At 35.9% G+C, this 21468-nt stretch overlaps 3 protein-coding genes across 5 annotated transcripts in view; 1 reads left to right on the forward strand and 2 right to left on the reverse strand.

Moving 5' to 3' along the window:
• The window catches only part of CENPP (centromere protein P), a 100054-nt gene that overhangs the window by 8061 nt on the left and 70525 nt on the right, over positions 1-21468 (forward strand). For all 3 annotated transcript variants that reach the window (XM_085517055.1, XM_015874677.3, XM_085517054.1), the window contains exon 6: positions 1995-2091. In XM_085517055.1, the coding sequence (XP_085373181.1) occupies positions 1995-2091 (97 nt within the window). The remainder of the gene's footprint in view (positions 1-1994; positions 2092-21468) is intronic.
• OGN (osteoglycin) lies at positions 4703-12948 on the reverse strand (the record flags this gene model as incomplete). Its single annotated transcript, NM_001323222.1, is given in 7 exon segments — positions 4703-6454; positions 7005-7100; positions 7603-7805; positions 8125-8283; positions 9112-9196; positions 11668-11920; positions 12567-12948. Coding segments are annotated over 6 exon segments (882 nt in total).
• On the reverse strand, positions 15454-19643 carry OMD (osteomodulin). Its single transcript, XM_015874671.3, has 3 exons — positions 19371-19643; positions 18024-18984; positions 15454-17147 (listed from the first exon to the last, which is right to left on the reverse strand). Exons 2-3 carry the CDS (start codon positions 18961-18963, stop codon positions 16828-16830), a joined length of 1260 nt encoding a protein of 419 aa, XP_015730157.2. The 5' UTR covers positions 18964-18984; positions 19371-19643; the 3' UTR covers positions 15454-16827.

Here is a 21468-nt window from a genome sequence, read left to right on the forward strand (position 1 = left end):
ATCCTTTCCTTCCAGGTATGCAGGCTTAAAAAGCACGTTGTTGTATGTGTAGAATCACATTTGCTGGATAGTGAGATTCAGGCAGTCATTTAAGCCTAGAATTTTACTATATTGTATGCAGACCTTTATATAAATGATGAAGTTGTGGTTAAAAATAAAAAGTCCTGTCCAGGACACAGAGATGGTTATTGTAAATTCGTGTCTACTTTCTTCCAGGGATTCAATTTAGCCTGTGCTGCCAGCAGGTTTTTTTTTTTGCCTTGGCCTGGTTTTGCTGGCAGTTGTGACTACTTGGGTAATTTCCTTTAATGATGTTGTTCTTTCCAGGCTGGGATAAAACTTGTTTGGCTTTTCTTTTACATTTTGGGAATCTGAATGAATGTCCCATTTATTTATTTTCTAGTTTGTGTAATGTGTTGCTGTTCATATATATTAAGTAAAGCTGGACCTGATGCAAAGTTCTTCCTTGAACTGCTGAAGTGAGTTAGTAATACTCTTGCAGCCGTTCTGTTAAGGGTGTCAAGTTTGGCTCTCACCTGTCCTGAAAATCCAAAAAAGAATAGCTTATCTCAAACAGGAAAGATACTAATGTTTTCAAAGTGTTAGAAGTCTGGATTTCTGCAATGCCTTTGATATGGTCCTGCATGACATCTTTTTCTTATATTAGAGAGAGAGGGATTTGAAGGGTGAATTATTTGGTGGATAAGGAATGGGCTGGATGGCTGCAGCTGGAGTTGCTGTCAGTGGCTCTGTCCAGGTGGATGCTGGTGATGAGTAGCATCCTCTGGGGGTTAGCCTTGAGACTGGTGCTCTTCAATTGCCTGCCTTCATGGACCATTTCAAAGGGAATGCAATGGTGTCTTACTAAAAAGGTTTTGTTATGTCTTAGTTGCCATACAAACTGATGTAGTTCTGCTGGAGGACATAGCAGTAAGTGTATAACAAAAGTAACTTTAGTGCCAGTCACTGAAGTAGAAAAGCTGCTTCTGTTGGTTAACTGTGGCCAGCAGAAATGGAAAAATCTCATACTGAGTGTGGAATCACTGGACTTAAGTATTTGCAGTTGGCGTTGTTCAGTAACTCTGAAAATAGCAAAGCCAAATGATAGGAACTTTTCCTCAGTTGTCTTCCATTTTGTTTTTTGTACTGAAAATTCCTCAGGCTTGCCTTGAAGTGACCACTGCTGACCCCTCTCTTTTCAGTGGTGCTGTTGGTGAAAGCTAATTATATTTCCTGTAGTGTATTGCTGTTGAGGTATTTCCTTGCCAACAGAGCATTTACATTTCAGTCTTATGATGTTAACTGTAAGCACAACAGAGACCATTCTGGCTATGTGCGAGCTGAGAAAAGGTGTCTTTGTAGAACACTAGGTTCTGAGAGAATTATTTAGTGCAAGTCTAGGATTGGTCAAATGAATGGAACTGTACTGTATCCATACGTAGATTAACTGCTAAATCATGTGAGAGTCTAAAGCTGTGGAAGTACTGAGGAGAGACCTGCAAGGATCAGTTTAGCTCTATCCTGGGTTATTAGTTTCTGCATAGGATGGGCCTGGCACTAATATCTCCACAGCCCATTTCTCTGTTGTGAATTCGTTTGCATCACTTTCTCCTCTTCCAGCCCTGTTCTACTGATTACTGAGAACATCACCATTTTTCTTAATGAAATGAACGAATAATACATGTATTTTTAAAGTTATTTTTTAGATTGTGTTTGCCAGGCATTGTCTAATGAGAAGACTTTCTTGCTGTAGTTTCAATGCTGATCATGAAAAGATCGGTTGGCACTTAGGCAGAGACAGATAATAAATTTCACTCAAAGATTTGGTTGGGCGGGTGTATGGGAAATTGGTAATCACAGCCTGAACCTCTAATTAATCAGCTGAGACAAGTGTTGGGTCAGCTGTGGGAGAGTAATTTAGCTGTGCTCCCGGAAGGCATGGAGCTTGACCGTTGTGCTGTTTGGGATAAACCATATATATTTTTCTTTTGCAGTGCTGAAGAACATGGAAATCTTCTGATGTTTTTCAGACACCTTTCATCTTATGCTGAGTGGTGTGAACATCGTAGATGCACCTTCTTACATTTCAAGGTACTGTTTGTCAAACTTTTCTATATGAATACTCTGATTAAGTGGTTGATTAAAAGAGAGCAGTGCTGGTGAACGTTGTGTTCTTCAGTCTGGTCCAGAAATCTTAATTTTATGCATTTAGGAGAAGAGAACATTAGCTCAAGATGTTTGTGTTCAAGGGGCAGTGCCCTGGCTTGGTATTCATGTTGGTTTTACCATGCTCTTGTTGGGTTCCTTATACATGGATGTAAGTTGGAATACCAGTGCCTTTTCTGTGGAGAGGAGCAAGACAGCTGTTTATTACTATTACGTTTCATTTTGAAGATCAGCAACAACAGGAAAAAAAAAATGCCAAAAGGAAAAGTTTAAGTAACACTTGTGGTCTTTGGCATTTAAGTGTTAGTTCTAAAGGACTGCATCTGTCTCTTTTGAAAGCGTGACAGTATGTTTGGGCTACAGCACTTCCAGTTCTGAAATGTTTTACTTGAACAGGAGATACACTGTTCCTCCCTCTGAACTGGGAAAATTTTAAGTTACCATTATTTGGCATGTTTGCTTTGCCTCTGGACTGGTTTTATGATAAGAAACTCTTCCACAATGTAAAAAAATGGCAAGACATTAGACAGGAGATAGGTGCGGAGATGACTTTGAAGCTGTCATGTGTATCTTAAGAAAACAGGTTTTGAAGTTGACCGAGCTGAGTGTAAACCCATAGCGACATAGTTGTGGCTCTCAGGTTTTTCTTTGGTATTCTGCGTCATCATACTGATGGAAAAATCCATGTCAGATATTCCATATACAATGTATCTGTGATGGTATGTTCACTGGAGTCATTGTATACTGTAGACTTTTGTCAATATTACAGTATCATTTTAAAGCTACTTCTGTTGGCAGAAGTAGCATGGAAGCAAAATTATCCAATCTCATTATAGGCCCATGAAGAGTTTTCTTTAAGGCCTTCTTATTTCTGCCAGTGTTCTTAATTCTTTTATTTAGAAATAGAAGAGTTTCTGAGATCAGAAAATTCAGAAATGGACAACTGATCAAATCTAGCAATGTAAAATGTATTCAAAGCTGCCTTACTAGGGAGTGTATGTGTATTTGCATCCCTACTTTGTATGCTATGTCAGCACCTGTGAAAGTGGCTAGAAGTAGCTTTTAACACTTGGATCAGACAACTAATGGTTGTTATAACCATTTGGATGCTTAAAGTAATAATGGCCATTTCAGATAAAAGATTTTCAAACCAATCTGATGATCAGAAATTGCAGTTTTGTAGTGAATTTTTGCACTTAACGAAAATAATCATGGGATGGATAACTGTAAATAAGCAGAAAAGCAACTTACGTTTGGCAGCAGGCTTTCCTGTGCGCAGCAGTTTAAGTAGGTGTGAGTAGGACAATAATCTGTTAGAAACATTATGTGCTCTGCATCATATATTCCCTAACATTGTGCTATAGCAGCTGTGACTTTTTCCTGACACAAGCTGGGATATCGCATGCTTCATATGCCAACTCAGGAGTTCAGTATAATGCTGATACCTTCTATTGGTAGTCCTCTCTTCCCATGGAGGAAACCTCCAAGATAAGGCTTTAAATAGCTTTTGAAGGTATGAGTAAAATATCCAACAAATCCTAGCTCGTGGGTTTTTTGTTTTCTTTTGTGTGGTGGTCACCTGAGGTTATTTGGATTGTAGGACTTGCTGTGTTTCTGCAATAAATATTCAATTTGCAAAATGGGTTTACATCTATGAGTAATTTTCTGGTCTAGACACACGCTTAATCTGCTGTGAAGCTGCCCCTGAAGTATGTGGGCATTGTTGGAAGAACAGATGAAGGAAGCTGCTATTGATTAACAAGAAAGGAATTCAAGTTTTATTGAAAATACAGAATAGAAATGGATGATAGAGGAGGAAAAAAGCCAGAATGGGGTATATTCAGCTTGTCGTTAATAAAGAACACAAAGATAGAGGGGAAAAAACATACTGAAGCGCTTTCACTTAATGTTTTAATGAGTTAATGTGCTGTGAATGAGGAAAGGAAATTAAAACATATGAGAATGTATTGCCTGCATGTGGCTTACAGAATACATCAGTTGTTTACTTGTGTTTTGCTTGCAAAATATTAAAAGCATTAAATTACTGTTGATGTTTAGTACTTTTTCAAAAATATATACAACAACAACTATAAAATTTGTGATGTGGTAGTGGTTGGATCTTAGTGTGCTGGCATGTTCATTACAGAAATGCCTATATGTGTATAGGAACACTTTTGGTATTTACTGATGCTATTAATGTTGGGATGGGCTTTGTGCAGTAGCAATGATTTCTTATGAGAATCAGATTTGAGACCACTATTTATGTAATGTTATTGTACTTCTATGTTTTCTGTGTTTTACTTACCACATGGAGATGAGACAATCTGTGGCTTTCATTTCTTTCCTGGTATAAATTTGGATTGGATTCAGAATGTGTTTTGATATGCTCTGCAGTGCTATCTTTTCCTAATACCCTGGAGGCAGAAGTGTTTCAAGATTCAAATGTGAAAATGAACATCAAATATTATTCTCACCATAGGACTTGATTTTGTTTTCAGACGTATGAGAACAGTGGAATCTCTTACTTTGTATATGAAAGCATTTAAATGGAAAAGATAGGGACTGCTATGCTATTTCTTGACTAACAGGTTCAGGGTGAAAATATTTTGTTTTGAATTTCATAATTGCATCTTCTATCAAGAAAGACAAACACTTATTTGGTGCTTGACAAAGTCACCTAGATATCAGCACTTATAGTGGCAGAGCATCAGTATGTTAAACTTAGTAATTATTCTCTAGAGCACAAGCACTAACAAATGGGGGTGTAGCTAAATAAGATAGATATAATACAAAATATCTTATCAGTATTCATTTTGATGGCAGTGATACATGTATTTGTGCTTAACTATTTCTACAAATCAGAAATCTACACTAGCTACAAGGTTAGTATGATGTTCTTAGTCATGGTAATTAGCACTTTTTGGGCATTTGCCTGTTAGAAGAGTTTAAGCTTGTGGTTGGTATTTGAGGAGATAAGCTGACAAGGCAGAAGTGTGTAGTGAAGTAAATGGAAATACTGTCTTCTGTAATAAATTATGAATGTGCTTTGAGGTCTGCACACACTTTCTCTTTTCAACATCTGGTTTAAAGGAGTTGAGTGAAATAATTCTTGTTTAACTTGTTTGAGGTTAACAGAATAGTATTAAGTTAGAATTCTAATTTTAAAGATATGTTATGTTTCTGTATATTGTGTAAGTATTGGGTACAGAGGTATTTGTTTCTTCGATCTGACTTCTAGTTCGACATCTATTCATTTACAGGTAAGAGCATTAACTGAATCTGTTGTTAACTTTATTGTCGTGTTTCCTGTCAAGAGAAAGCAGTGGAAAAAGGCTCAGTATGTCATAATAAAGAAAAATAAGTGCTTGAGTCATACCCTACTGCATACTGACTGTTGTATTAAAATGGAAGTGGCAAGAATGACTCCTATGAGCACAGCTGAACAAAATGTCTATATATATTATATATTTGAATAAAAAATATAATGTGTAAAAATAGTTATGTAACATATACAGTTGAATGTGTTTATATGCATACATTCAATTTTAATATATAATGGCATTTAGATTATTTTGAAAGAAAAATGTAAAAAGATGATTTGATACATACTTGAAATGTTCCATTCACTTTGTTGCTTGGTATGCTAAGCTTGATAAAAATTCTTCACATTTTTACTGAAAAAATTCCATTTAAGGCCAAAAACCATTTTGACTGAAGTAAAAACTTAGCTTACTCAAGGAATGTTTTGGTTTATCACAGTTAAATACATTGATTATTCTGGAAACTGGTAAAGTGTGTGACGTAACAGTTGCAGGGTTTTACAGGATTTTGTAATGAGTAATTGTTGAATTCAAAGTTGGTAGTATATGAATGTGTACATTTTATACCTTGAATAATAAAAGATTCTGAAAGTTTGGGTGGCATTGTAACTCCTAAATAGGATGGCTGCTGTGAAATAATTATTTCAGAGGAGAATCCCATTTCAACGTAGTAAAGGTTCTGGGTATACAGGGAAAATTGCTTTAGTGGGGAGAAGATATAAACATGTAAACAGTAATAAGAATGATCTTTTGTTACCATGCTTGAGTTTTGACACATGTAATTATGTAAGTAGTAGCTAGTAGTATGTTCCTACAGGCAGTGTTTTCAAGCAGGAGAAAGCATTGACGTGCTTTGCCAGGAGGATTGGATTTCCTTCCATCCTTATCTCATCCATACGCGTGCGGATGTACCGTGTGTTATTGGACTTGCAGAAAGTGTCATCGGTGATTGTAGTAATATTGTTGTGCTGCAAGAAAAACAAAGTGGGATTTATTTTCTTTTTAAATAAATGAATGCATTCACACACCTACAAGTTGATAATTGTCAAGCTTAACTTCCTTCTTACTCTCTTAATTTATTGATGCTGGGATTGATTTGTGTTACGGATTGGTTTGAAAGGCTTGATTCTTACCTATCAATAAACCAGTTGAGGTTGTTACTGATATTTTAAATTTATCGTTGACTAAAGGTCATTACTGTTTTTTCATTTTTTAAACTCGGTGTACCAAAATTTATGAGAAATTCCTGTGTGGTAGTTAGGTAACAACTTCTAACAGCAAGGATAATCTAATTTTACTTAACTGCTCTTTCGTCCTGTATGGTAATAAAGATACACAGGTTGAACCCTGAATGGTTGTGACCATACAGGTTAGAAGTAAGCTCTTGTGTTTGGAGGAGCGCTAGACAGCAATAGCACAACTGCAGCGTAAAATGTCTAGCTTTACTTCCTTCCAAAACTTGTGCAACTACTCAGTCTTTCCATAATCTAATGTTAAGCAAAAGTGCTTCCAAAGTACCTGAAGGTGCAGAATGCGCAGACTTTCTGGTAGGTTAAGGGGAACAGATTCCAGTGCGTTATGTCCTAAGTAGAGGTAGGCCAAATTTGTCAGTTTCTAGTGGAACAAAAGAGAGAATCAGTGCTGATATTACTTACTCTCATATCTGTTATTATATATCTGCATTTTTTCTGATCATAGATAAAGCCTTTAATGGGATCTGACAAGGAGCATTCTTTTGTTGTGAATGTTGAATTCTGTTTCATCAAGAAACTCATAGTGCATGCCTTTACGTTCTGGAAGTTTCCATGTCAGCGTACTGGTTATAAAACTTGGCTCCACTGCAAAGATGTCATTAGCATTCCCACAAACCTCTATTTGAAGCATCCATTTTGAATTTACCAGTTCTCTGTATGAGAGAAAGGAAGTAGGTAAGATCGCATCTTAGTGAGTGCACAAAGGGCTGTTATTGCAGAGTGCCTTCACAACAGAACCTGAAACGCTGCTTCTTCTACCTCTAGTTCTTGGATTGCAGAAATACAGAACAAATGAATATATTGGACATTATGGTTACTTGTTTTATTTACCTTGCTTGCTTAGGTTATGCTCTCTTACTTACCTTGAAAGCATTGTTTTTGATTCCCCTGCTCTTGATTCTGTTTTGGTTCGCATTAAATGTTGTTAGTTTGGGAGGTAGAACTGGCAGTTTCACAAGTCGGTTTTCAGCAAGAGAAAGTTCTTCCAATAACAAAAGCTTTGAAAAGGCTCCATCTTCTATTTCTTCTATCATATTCCCACTAAAGTCGATTCTTCTCAAAGTAGCTTAACACAAAAGAAGTGAACATTTAAATATTAAATCTAGAATTGTGTAACATGAAACATACATGGTTTTACATTAGGATGGTACAGTCGTCATCATTATAACATCTACTAGTACTTAGATTTGTACGTTGCAAACTAAGAATTTTATTTACATACATAAATTTGATGAAGTAATGCATATATGAGATTTTCTGTTTGCTTGGAGGCAACGTAATTTTACATATTGGTAGAATTTGTCATGTTGTAGAGTGAATAGTGTAAAAGGACACCAGAAAATGTGCTGTCAGGTTAAAAAAAGTAAAATCTGAATGTTACTTACTAATGTCAGCAAAATCTGAGACAGCTATCCTCTTGATTTTATTAAACCGTGCATAAAGATATGCTGTTTCCTTTGGCAGTGGGGGTACAGCTTCAATATCTATTTCCTCACAGTACACTGATCCGCTTAAACACACGCAGAGCAGACAAGTAGGCAAATCTGAAAGCAAAGTATTTCATGAGTGAGCTGTTAAAAGTTCATCAGCTAACATCAGCTTCATTATTCAAACCAGTTATTTCTTGTATCTTCTAATTTTAATTGTTCTACTAGCAGCATTTAAAACTTAAAATCTCATTTGTATTCTATTTTCATGCCATGTGTATACTCTGTTTTTATCTGGGCTTGTCTTGAAGTACTGTTAAGGTTAATTGTATTTCATTCTCTAGTTGGCTTGGAGTGGTTTGAATCTGACTGCAGCTCCATGCAGGAGAAACATCTGGAAGGGCCTGCAGTTGATGCCGTAATTGCTCTGGAGCATTTTTGGCAGGGTCAAGTTGACCCTGTTTTACTCCTAGCTACTATTCTGTATAATCCCCTGCATTATGCTCTAGTGATGATAATTATATATTAGCTTCAGGAAATCTGTTATTTGCTGTTTTTTAAGAGCTGTAAAGTAACAAGAGAAACTTTATCTCCTTTAATGCAGGTTAAGCCTATTATGGCTTGCCCTATCCATCATACATGTTAATGAGTTACTACTCGTTTTTGTGACAGAAATAGTCTATTATATGTAACAAATATTGCTTTGAATCTGATTTTCATTTGTAAATCTCATTTGTAAATGCTGTCATGTGTTAGGCTTTAGACTTCCACATGATGTACCATTTTTAGATGGTGGTACCTTTGTCTGTCAACTGTTAGTGTAAGAAATATTTAAAAAAAAATAATAATGTTTGTGAAACTATGGTGCCAGTATTTACAAGGCAGTCATTTCTGTGCTTATCTGACTAGAATAGAGCGATATCCATTTCTCCACTGATAACTTACTTGTATCCTTTGTGGGTCTGGCACTCAGCTCGCTGTCATCTGCTTGCAGTCTCAGGCCAGTGTCAAGAGAAACATTTGTTCCATCCTTTGTGTAAGAGCAAATGTTATTTTAAAAAGCAATGAACAGAGTACTCAGAGGGTCTAAAATAGCATATCTTTTAAAATGAGCTTCCTACATCATATCTTCTTGTGATGTTTAATTTTTAAGTTACTCTTATACGCTGGGTGACTAATATGATATTTTATCCCTTCTCTATGCGAGCTCTTCATTTTGGAAGGTAAGAAGGTAAAATGAACTGCTAATCTTCTTTGGCTAAGACCAGTAGCCAAGAAGAAAAAAGAGTAGATGATGAAAAAGAGTAGATCACCATGTCATGATGATGAAAGGCTACATAAGCAGCGAATGTTGACAAAAACTTATGCTTCAGAAGGTAGAAGATTTTATAGAAAACCTGCAAGATTTGAGAGAGTTCTTGTGAATGTAAATTAGGTTGAATTGAAAATATATCTTTACTTTTCCTTGCATTTGAAGGTATTTGAAATTACCTGTGGAGATAGTAATTATATCTTTTAAATTGCTTGAAAACTTGAGTGGTTTGCATATTTCAGTGTTTAGAGAGAGTTGTTAGACTGTAGCAACTGTATTTGATTGTTTGATCAATGAAGAGATTGTGTGGACCAGTTGCACACAGGAACCAATTTACATAACTACGTTCCTTATTGAGGCATGTTGCCCACCTCCTAGAGCAGTGGGAGAACACTGTCAGTTTACTTTGGGTACCAGCTTGGTCTCATTTACTGATGGGAATTTTTGTGTTTTGGAACGTAAAACCATAGAGCTTAAGAAATGGATATCTTGGCCAGCCTCTGCCATTGTGACCCTTTTGGCATGTGTATCATCCATCACTTGGCTTGTCCTGTGTCAATTTCCAGGCTTTAGCTCTTTCTTGTGAGTTGGTTTTGTGACATCACTGTTGGACTTCTCTACATAAATCAGAGTGCTGGTGGCAGTCTAGCAGTTGTTGCACGGAACTTCTATGTAGAGAGAGAGACTTTCAGTATTTGGTGTAGAGAAGCTGGAGTGTAAGCTGAAAAGACAGAAGACTCAAACAAGCAGCAAGTCTTACAGGTTTCTGAAAACTGTTCAGTTTGCTTAGCTATGTTGATTAGGCATGTGTAATGTTGATCCTGATGGGTATCCAAGCCTGTAAAGACTTATAGCTCACAAGGGAAGCTTTTAATACTAAAATACTATTTCAGCTACAGCTGAAATATTCTGGAATCTGGGATTTGTATTTTAATTGAATAGAATACTTGCCTGCGTATCCAATGACTGAAGTTGGGGGACACTGGAATTTGTAAAGATCTATTTGTTGCACATATGGAACTAATTTATTATTTTGCAATGAAAACACGTCATTGGAGAACTGACCTGGTGGAAATAATGACCGATTGTATTCCTGGGATTATCATGAGCAGAACTGTTGGCCTTCAGTAGACCTCTAGTTTATAGTGCTGCCAGCACAAACATAGCTAAGTCTATGGTATATCTGCTGGCATTATTTCCTTGTAGGTATACTCCTACTGTGAGTAGTGGTGTACTCTTATTAGAATGATGTTAGTAGGGAATGCAATTTGATGCTGAGTTTTGCTCATTAAAGTTAAAATACGTGGCAGTTTAAAAAACTCATTGATTGGATGATCACTTATTAGTCAAGTCATTTTAAATGACCTTGACAGAAGTTAGTGATGCATGTTGCTCCATCACTCCGGCACATGTCAGATTTAAGGATGCCCAGTTGCATTTGATTTAGCTCCTTTTTGTATCTCCTGTTTAAGTGTTTAATTTAACAGGCTTCTACGCTTAGCAGCATAAAACAGTTCCGAGTTGTCAGTTTGACCATTTGGGGGTGCTGGTAAGTGCCACAATGTGTTTTTATTGCTACATTTAAGAGTCTCAAAGCGTTAACACCAGTAGGTGACACCCACGGGACTGGGCATTCTGTAGTACCTCAGAATTGCAAAAACAAAACAAAAAAAGCCCTGGAGAAAAAAAGGTTAAAAAAAACCCCACAATATCTTGAGTCAAAAGAAAAGCTGTGGCTTATAATGACAGGTTGCTAACGATAAAATTACAGCTTCAAGTATTTCTTTGGCAATAATAATTTTTAAAAAATAAAACAGAGTAAAATCACCGTCCTTAATCTGAACTCACGCTTATTTTGTTAATACAACATTACTCAAACTTTCTAGCCCAGTATGCTACTGGTTACCTCTCAAAACTCCTAAAACAGTAGGCACATGGCTACAGCAGGGTTAAAAGCAATGCTTTAGTCTGAGTTGCAAAAACATGTCCTTTTTGGCTTTCTCAGGCTATAGCAAGAGTAGTAGTTTTGTGGTTTTAATTTGAGTGGCTTTCTTATTTCTGGATCTATTCTATGTTTTGCCATTATTAAAAGGCTTCTCCATGAAACTTGTATACATACATGTAACATCTTCTTCATTTCTATAATGCTTAGCAGTTAAAATATGAAACCGATTATATAAATAGAGTACCTTTATTGCATCCTTGGGCAGCATTTCATAATCCTGCTGGATCAGGCTTCCCGTGACAATATCTGTATCGTACTCATAAAACTTGGGTGAATCTTGCTGTATAGGAGGTGCTGGCTTCACCAAAGGTACAAATGCAACCAGGAAAAAAGTAGCCTGCAAAGTCTTCATTTTCTCACAGAGCAATGTCCTTGGCTTGCACTGAGCTGATGGAGGTCTGCTCGTGTGTTGACTGTGGAGAATACTTTCTTTGTGACTGGAAATGAAAATGCAATCCGTCAAAACAATATTTAAAGCCTAGAGAAGTAGTTGGCAGAAGTTTCTAACGCATAAGGAACATGGAACAAATTTTAACTCTTGGTATTCTTTAATTAGGCTGAAGTATTATTAAAAGATGCTATTAATGTGAAATGAAACTAGGAAATAATAAACAGCCTTTTCCAACTAGTAAAGAAAATATTATCTGTCTGCCTATTTGCCAGAGTGCTATTTCTGCCAATAGCAGGAGGATTTTATAAAGCATTTTATGAAACACTTGGCATATATTTATCTTATCTAGTTAAAATGAGAGATTTTTCCTTGTTGTCAAAATATGTTGCTATAAGCATTTGGGCTTGAAAATCATTCTCTCGCTGCCTTTGTCTTTATGTTTCACAGCAAACAGCAGAAGATAATTTTCCCTTCTTTCTTTCCCCCCTCCCAGTAATATTTATAGGCTGCCCACAGTTGGTGTTAGGATGGAGGCTGCAAGCAGAGTTTAAAAGCATTTTAAATACATGCACAGTATTTCTTACAGTCGATCTTCATACAGCATTTTGTTCTGCTTGCTGTAGTTATGTGCTTTAAGCTTTAGATTTGTGTGCTGTAGGTGAAGGTACATTCAGGAAAAAAAGTCCACCTACCGTTTTAGCAGGGTCCAGGCTCTTCTGTGGCTGTGCTAAAACCAGTTGTTCTTATGCATACGTTAAACCAGTGTAGACTGATAAAAGAGTGAAGTTATGAATTACATCCAGGTTGCTGCAATGAATAAGGTTTCCAAGATTGACAGTCTTAAAAGTGCTTTCCATGGGGTAAAAAATGCTTTGCCAGCATTCTGTCCCTAGGGTAAGAGGTAATATCCTGGAGCAGGGGGCTGTACTTAGCTTTAACCTTTACAAATGTTATCCAGTCTGGTTCATCCTGCTTGGTGAAAGTGGCAGTTTTCTGCTGTGTGGTGATTTACCCTTTCTAATTGCTATGGCTTTTTCTCTGAATTGAGTATTAATTGTGCAGGCTAGAGGTCTGTAACAAGGCATGTGTTATCCATTTTGTTTAATGGTTTAGCTGAGAAACAAAGCAGCTGCTTGCAGACTGAGACAGAGGTAGAGCCAAAGCATACATCTACTCTATTAGTCACGTTTCTACGAGTGGTTAAATGTTTCACTACAACTTGTACATGCTTGGAGAAGTTTCACTTAAAGAAATAAAAACTTTTCAGTCTGAAGATTTCTGGAAACAAAAAGGTTTTAGAATTTGATGGGCGGGGCTTGAGTGAGAAGATTTTTTTCAGCCAAGTAGTTCTCATCTAAATTCTTTATTGAATGAATTGTTACACAATTTGTTTAGAAACTGGGCTTTGTAATAAGTATTTTTGTTCTATTTCACTTATTTATAAATTACTTAAAATTCTACACCTGGGTAATATTTATTCATATAAGCTAAAAGCATTAGTTTCCTAGATTTCCAGTGCATTTCTTCCTCCCCCATCCTTTTCCTTATTATGTACTTTTGGCAATGGCTATAAATGGGAGCCAGATGAAGACTTGGAAGTTTACAGAATAGATTTTTTTGGATCTTTATGAAGTATGTGGCAATAAAACCTATTGAGAATGTATTCAGATCAATTTTTCTCTCTTACCTTTGTGGGCTTTTTATATATGATAGCACTGACAACTAGAATGACATTGGAGATAAGCAGTGGTCATGTTTAGATTTTCATGTAAGTCTTGACTTGTTTAGAAACCAGATGTTGATAGTATACATGTAAATACAGGCAGTGTTACAGTTAGGACTTGCGGTTTTCTCTAGTATAATGGTTTTGCTGTAAGTATTTAAATATATACAAAAAATATAAAGGGAAGAATCTCAGTAATGGAGGAAATGGGTTTCTGAGTGAGGTTCTTCACCATCTGGGAAGAAATCTAGCAATTAGGAATGTATGGTGTCAAAAGCAGGTAAAGTAAAAAATGAAGTTGAAAACAACCCAGAGGAACTGAAAATAGGCTTTTGTTTTGCAGGCAGAAATGAGGGCAGGTTTTGTGGATTATTTGATCTGGCTGATTTTCAACTCAATCTGTTTATCTTGTGCTTGAAGTGTCATCTCCTAAGACCTGCTCAGAGCTTCAGGCTGACCTGCCTTGCTTCTGCTCTTGCCCTTCCCTGAAGACAGATAAAAAAAATAAATAAATCAAACTTCCCTTAAAAAACCAAAATATTCAAGGGCATTCTGCAAAAGCTGCTATGAACAGTTCTCATCCAGTGCGTGTTGGCAGAGAAAATATGCCAGTTGCAATGGTAGGGCAGTTCTCTCCATTTTCTGTGGGTTTAAGCAGAATTTTAGTATTTTTTATTCAATTCTTAGTAGCGTTTGCTTAGGTTTGCATTCATTCTGGTAGCAAAAAGCCAGAGTATCCAAAAAGAAGGAAGCAGCCTCCTGGTTTTTTTCTTGAGCAGTGTACAGAAATCGGTTTCAAGTTGATACTGCGTTAGAATTGCTATACACCACGTGTTAAGCAAAGTATGCTCCAGTTCAGCATCCTTGGGGGATGGGGAAGGTTTTGGAAATGGTATTAAATCTAAGATAAAACAGCCATCTCATCTAAAAAGAAGGCTTAGAGGAGTTGAGATTCAGACTCACCGAAGAACTGGAGATAAAGTAGAATTTATGCATAAATACCTTCACTGTTTTTATGAAAAGTTACAACTGTTTCCAAGGCTCAATAATTTAGAATAAGTTAAGGTCATGGTTGGAGCAACCAGCTGCAAAACAGACAGCTGGAAAATGACCTAGTGATTGTATGAGCATCCTTCCATATGTTTCTGATTTATAATCAGAATTTTTTAAAGCTGAAGGCATTTATTCTTTGCACTTCTGGAAAAGAAGCAGACTCCTTGTATCAGTTACTGAGCTTTAAGTGTATCATCATATTTGTCTGTTTTGTGCTCTTGTGCATTCTAATGGAGGAAGGATCATTGGTTTTTTCTGTTGTTGTTACGTTTATGAGCTTTTAAAGAGCCAAAATTGTTGGTAATGTAAATTTGGGACAAAATTTAAAGCACCATATGATAAATGTGTAGATCTGTTGAGTTTTATGACTTCAGGTCTTATATGCATTGATTGGTTAATTCTGAAAAGTTTATACAACTGCAATAGTATTGGAAAATGATTATGAAATCCTTAATTTAATTTTTTTTTTAGTACCTAATTTTTTCATTTAAGAAATGGCTTTTATTTCATATAGGAAATTCCTATGTTCATTGCTTGCAGTGATCAAGTCAGGAAACAAAGAAGGAAATTGGTTCATACTATAGGAGTGGAAATTGAATACTTTATAGGAAGTCAGAAAGCTCAAAATGTAAACCATCTGTTGTCTGTAAAGGAGTTTCTGTCCTAATGCATCTAATTTATTATCAGAATACTGAAGTAAATATCTTAAAGTAATCTTTATAAGTAATAAAACCCAACAATTGAGAACGAAAAAGTAAGTTCCTGGTGTTCCGAGACTAAGGGAAGAAATGTGGACAGTTGGGTTGGAACTATTGTTACTTTATTGTGCTTTTTTTGATTATAACTGTATTTTACAGTATAGACAGTAGGAAAAAAAATGTTTGTCAGACGTGTAGCTCTGAGAGCTTTGGTTTTGTAATCAAAAGCTAAGTTGTAACTGAATGTTTTTCCAGACATTCATGAGATTTTCTCTATAGGTTTACATAGGTACCAAAATCTTCAGTAGGTATCTGCTGCACTCTAATAAAGCCTTGCTAATTACTGTGGACTGTGAGTAGTACTTAGCTTAGATTTCAAGAAAGTTCCATCTTTGTTTACGAGGATAAGACTTGGAAAGCACAGTTCTTTCTGAACAGTTAGTCCAAAGCTGAAATTCTATGTTCATCAGTTACTATGTTTTCTGGTCATGTTTCTGCTGGTATTTTAATTAGGATCAGGAGTACATTTTTTCAAGTGAATCTTCTGATAAGGCCAAGTCGATGTATTTTGATTTGTATCACAGATCTCTTAAAAGTACTTGAACTTGGTTCTTTTTGGATGCGACAAACCAGAAGATGTGTATACTTAGGGATGTACCTGATGGGCTGTACTACTAATTGCCTCAGAATTTGATGTAGACAGTTTGGAGGAGTTTTACATTGAGCTCACTCATGATACGTGAATAGTTAAGACTTTAGAGCTATATTTATTGGTTTATCTTTAAAACTTCAAGAAAAAAAAGCAACTAATTGCTAAAACTTTGTCTTTAATGCAACTTTGAAAAATAAAGCAAAGCAGTTTCTGATCTTATATATGTGTATGTATATAATACACCTACTATAATTGAATAGTGTTCTTTTTAAGGCTGAAAGTCCTCAAAAAAGTGTCTTAATTTTGATTGTGTGCTCTTTACTTAAAAACTGAAAGAGATTAAGATCAACAGTTAATATACTATGTTTATGTTAATAAAACTATAAAAGTTACAGATGCTAATATTTATATTTGCATATATAATGTCCATTAAAATTTTAAAGAGTTTTAAAACTATATTGAATATATTTATATGTTCCTATGTGAAGCCAGAGGGTCCTTGAGGTTGATAAATGTTAATTGATTTTTTTATTTTTTTTTTAAACCAAGGAAGAAAGATTCTGCTAATCTGAATCTAAATGTTTATGAACGTGTACCATATCTTCATGGTCTCCACACACGTGAAAGGAAAAAATCAAAGTGTGGGTGCAGAGGAAAGGACAGTTGAGTTGCCTATGATATAGTACATGTTTATGTATACTAAAATTCTATCTCCACTTTATAGATTATAACTGAATAATCCCAAAATATTTAACTGTACTAATATGGGCATGAATACTCCACAGGCAAGGAAAAATGTCTATATATACTCATTAACAATGATTATTTCACCAAAAGTGAGGATAAAAATAATTGTTTTCTGCTTCATGCTCTTCCTCAGTTTCTTGATCGTGTGTTTCGTGATCATCCTCTATTTCATCATACTCTTCTGGTGATAAAAGTCGTCGTAACACCGGTGTTCTGATTTGTGTTGACTTGCTGGCATTACTGTTTTGTTCACCATAATAAATGGTTCTAATGTGAGGGAAGCAAAAGAAGGCATATGTGCTGATTGGAGCTGTTAGCTTATTTTGGTCCACCCGTATGTAGGTTAACTGGTTGATGTTCATTGGATCAATAGAGGGACACATCAAAGTAACATTTATCACTGCAAGAGAGAAAAATATTAATTATAATACAGAAAATGAAGCTATATTTAAGTATTTCATAATCAAAATGAATTTTGGTATTTAAAATTGAGTATATTTTTTTGTGATGAATCAAATTGCCTTTCTTCTGTTTTAAATCAGTTTCATAAATGACAATTATAACAGCTGTATAATTTGCAAAATATAAGATTGTGAGGTAAAATGTGTATATACACATGTGGCTGCAACTACAGTCTTAATTACTTGCTTATATGAATGTAATATTTTTCAGTTCTTCATGTGATTTTTATCGATTGTTTCATCAGAAGAAAGTTTCCAAGTGATTTTAGCTGTTACATGGGAAAAAGTTGCAGAATATTTACAAAACATCCACTTGGAAACTATGGGAAAGTAGAAAAATAAAATCCTTTCTAGTTTACCTTTGCTTCTTCTCAGCTAACCATGGATATGTTTACATTCCATCTTGAAGATGGAATGGTACCTTTCCTGTGCTGTAAGTTAAAAGCTATGTAACCCTTATTCTTGAGAGATACGTTGTGTATGAACATGGGTCAATGCCATGTTAACTGGTTGGTTCAGAACATTAATAGCTCAGTCTCATATGCCTGCAAAGATCATATATGCTTCCTGAACAACATGCAAATCTGGATGACTCCTGGATTCTAAGCTTGGATGCTACACAACCTGTCAGCTGTTAGGTGACAGATCTTCATAATCAGTGACAAAATAACTGTTTCTGATAGTTATTGATTCAGGCCAAGTGATCAACTCTAGATGGTCAAGTAGGCTCATCCCATTCTTCGCTCCTTACAACCAACTCCAAATTCCACTTCTACATTTTTCTGCTTTTCAAGAGTTAAAAGGTATCAACATACTTTCAATGTCATTGTCTTCAATATACAAATGCTGCAGACTTCTTGGAATGTAGAATACTTGTTTCAACTTGTTATGTCCAAGGTTAAGTTCCATAAGGTTTGGTAGATTAATAAAGGTGTTGCGTGGAATGTTCTGCAGGTTATTGTGAGACATTCTTAAGGCGATGATTTTGGGGAGTTTGCTGAAATAGTTTTCTGGAATATAAGAAATTGAGTTGTTTTCAAGAGAGAGATACATAAGTGACGACGGCAGGTTAGGAGGCATAGTCTGTAGTTTGTTGTTGCACAGGTTCAGCTGCATTAAGTTGTTCATGACCGAAAAGTGATTTCCTTTGAGTGCTGAATCATCAAGAAAATTATTGCAAAGGTCAAGCATGGTTATGTTTGGTAATCCATCCAATGCAATTCCAGGTAACTGAGAAATCTTATTGAAACCAAGGAGGAGTCTCTCCAGAGAGCTGGGAAGAGGGAATGGAAATTTATCTAATTCGTTATGCTGTAAATGAAGCTGCACTAAGTTTGACAATTTGGCAAAAACACCGTGATCAATCAGATGAAATTTAATTTTGTTGTAGCTCAGATTAATTTCTCTTAAAAAGGTAACGTTAGTGAATGGTCCTGCAGGTACAGCTTCAATATCGTTGTTTTGCAGATAGAGTTGTTGAACGTGAGCAGGGATGTTTGGTATTGTTTTTAGTTTACGATGGTCACAATACATTGACAGTGGAAATTCTGGTGGACAAAAGCATTCTCTGGCACACTCAACTGGAAAAGGAAAGTGAGGAACTTCAGCTTGTGCACTTGGATTAGAGTTAAAATAATATGGATGTTGATGGTCTAGCTCATCATATTCGTCCCCAAAATCGTAGTCTTCATATTGGCAAAATACTGTAGTGGTCCAGAGAAGGGAAATGACTGATAGCTGAATCAGGATCCCCATACTTAAATTTGTACCTCTACCCTGTTGATGAGAAAGAAAGTTTATCAGGTAGTCATAAGTTAAATCACATAGAAATCTCTCAGTTTTAAGAAGAAACAGTATAAAACTGTTGTAAATAAGCAGTTCATGTCTCAAAGCATTGAGATACTAGTGCTGCTTCATGAAGTATTTCTAAGAACCTACTATCTTTAAAACAAAGAACAGTGTCAGCTAACGCTTGGTAATGAGGGGAGCATGTCAGATGCACACAATATGAGCACTGCGTACTTAGAAATTTGGAAGAAAATAAAAATCAAGCAAGTGTGGTTCTCTGCATCTGTTACAAAAGACAAAACAGAGACAACCCAAAAACTAAGAGCTTACTAACAGTATTGTAAGCAGTGTACCAGCTGAAATCAGGTACTTACATAAGATGCGTGAGTTACTCCTCACTGCAAAGATAACACAACTGGTTCTTTTTATTCTTGTTTACCAATAAAGTTACTCCTTGGAAGTCTGGAAAGCTCAAGTTGTAGAGGGGAGCAGCTTGGTGTGCTGGTGAAATCATCTGAGCAATAGCATAACACAGCTGGAGGGACAAAAGATGTCTCTAAACCATAGTTTGTGGTGAGGAGCCTTGTGGGAAGGCAAAGCAAAATAATAGCTTTAGTCCCTCTTCTGATTTGCCAGCAAAAAAAAAAGTGTTGTGCCACATCATCAGCTGTTGTTGACGCAGTGTCACAAGTTTGCAAGGAGATTCTTTTTTTTTTGTTAAAATCACTTCAAAAAAAAAGTGAAGTACTTTTTCAGTGTGTTATCAGTTCACTTAAAAAACCACAAAACTTGCAAGCGTAAGGCTTCAAAAATATTTCAGAGGTCATGAGTTCAGTTAGTGGTTTCTGTTACACTCATTCCGTTATCCAAAGGGTTTGTTCTCTAGAGGGAGGAGGAGGTTAAGAAACAGTAAAACAAAAAAAGAAACAACCACCGCCAACCAGCCAAAAACCGACCCTTGTAAAAACTGAGGGAAAACATGTGCTATAGGAAGGGTCCCAATGAATATCTTCAAATGTTCGCTGTTGTTTTTTTCACTTCCCTATCTCTGTTTCCTGTATGTTTCCTGCGGAACACTCAGGCTATATGGTGGTCTTAATATGCAGTGTTTTAAAATTCATGTTAAGTTTACAGCATGTTTGTGGTAGCTTGGGTACAAAGAACGTGAGCTTTGATATGAAACGGGACAAGTATGACATGAGATATAAACCAGCTTTGTGGAATGAGCGGGTATATTTTTCCTAGCTTTACAAGGGGATAAATAAGAAGGGGATAAGTAAGTCTTATTCTGCCAGTTTTTATAGTGCTTAAGAAATATATGCAAAAAGGGAGAAAGAGAGCAAGTTTGTTGTTAAAGTAGAGATGCTGTTCTGTATTAGTTGTATGATTCATCAGAAAACTGTAGGGAAGCATTTTGTTATACTTTTGGATTTCTAAAAGAATTTACTTCCAAAGCTATTGACAAGGAAAATTCTTTGTCAAGAAAAGAAAAAAATGCAGTAGTAAATTTTATTTTGGCTTTGAGCTCCCTGAGGTTGATGATCTATTTGACCTTTCCAAGCTCTTTTCTGTAGCATTGTGGACTGGAACATTTTTAAGAAACCAAAATCGTGCATGTTTTTAACATTTGGGATATAAACAAAAGCATCAGAAATCGTGAGCAACAGTAATGTTGTAAGAGCAGGCAACGTGGAATTAAAATTACAGCAAACATCTATTTATATATAGAATACTGAATTGCAAAGGAGAGGTCGAAAGAGTAAAATTAAACCTAAACAGTGCTTTATGAACTATATAGTAAGAAGTTAAATAGTGACCATGGTATAATTGAACCTAAGTAATACCAAATAATAAGTCACTGATTTTTGTTTTAAAAGAAATTAGAATACATTCCTAATAATGAACCAGAAAAAGAAACTTAGAACACCAGCCAGTGAAGTGTTCCTGACTGCTACAGAATTAGTTGGTTTTATACTGATTTGCTTCTTAAAGGGGAAGTCAAAGAATATAGAGCACAGCTTTGGAAGATCTGTTATATAAACAGTTCAAAGTAAAACATTTGCAAGAATTGAAACTATTTTCTCTAAAAATAAAATTTGACCAAATTTAAATTTCATACCTGATACTTTTCTATAGTTTTCAGCTTATGGTTGTGTCCTCAATCCTCGGTAGTTATTAGAAGACCTGAAATCTCATTATGCACTTAAAAATCCACGATGACAGAATAAAAGAGCCTGTCCATCTGAGAGCTGTAGCAAAGCTCTTCCTTGACAGCATATATAGTTGCAGAAGATGATGCAGGGCCAGCCATGGTACCTATTAAAGCTCTTTTTTTGTTGCATGAGCTGTCTCAAATGTAAACAAGTCCACTTTGTCATCTTGGTCAAATCTGTGTGGTTGGATCGTCTTCTGGCTTTGGTTTGAATTGTGGTTGGAATTTCCTTACAAGGAGGATTATGAGAGGATTAAACT

Source organism: Coturnix japonica, chromosome 15, assembly GCF_054131305.1.
Source record: "Coturnix japonica strain WE chromosome 15, WE-NBRP24, whole genome shotgun sequence".
Lineage (NCBI taxonomy): Eukaryota > Metazoa > Chordata > Aves > Galliformes > Phasianidae > Coturnix > Coturnix japonica.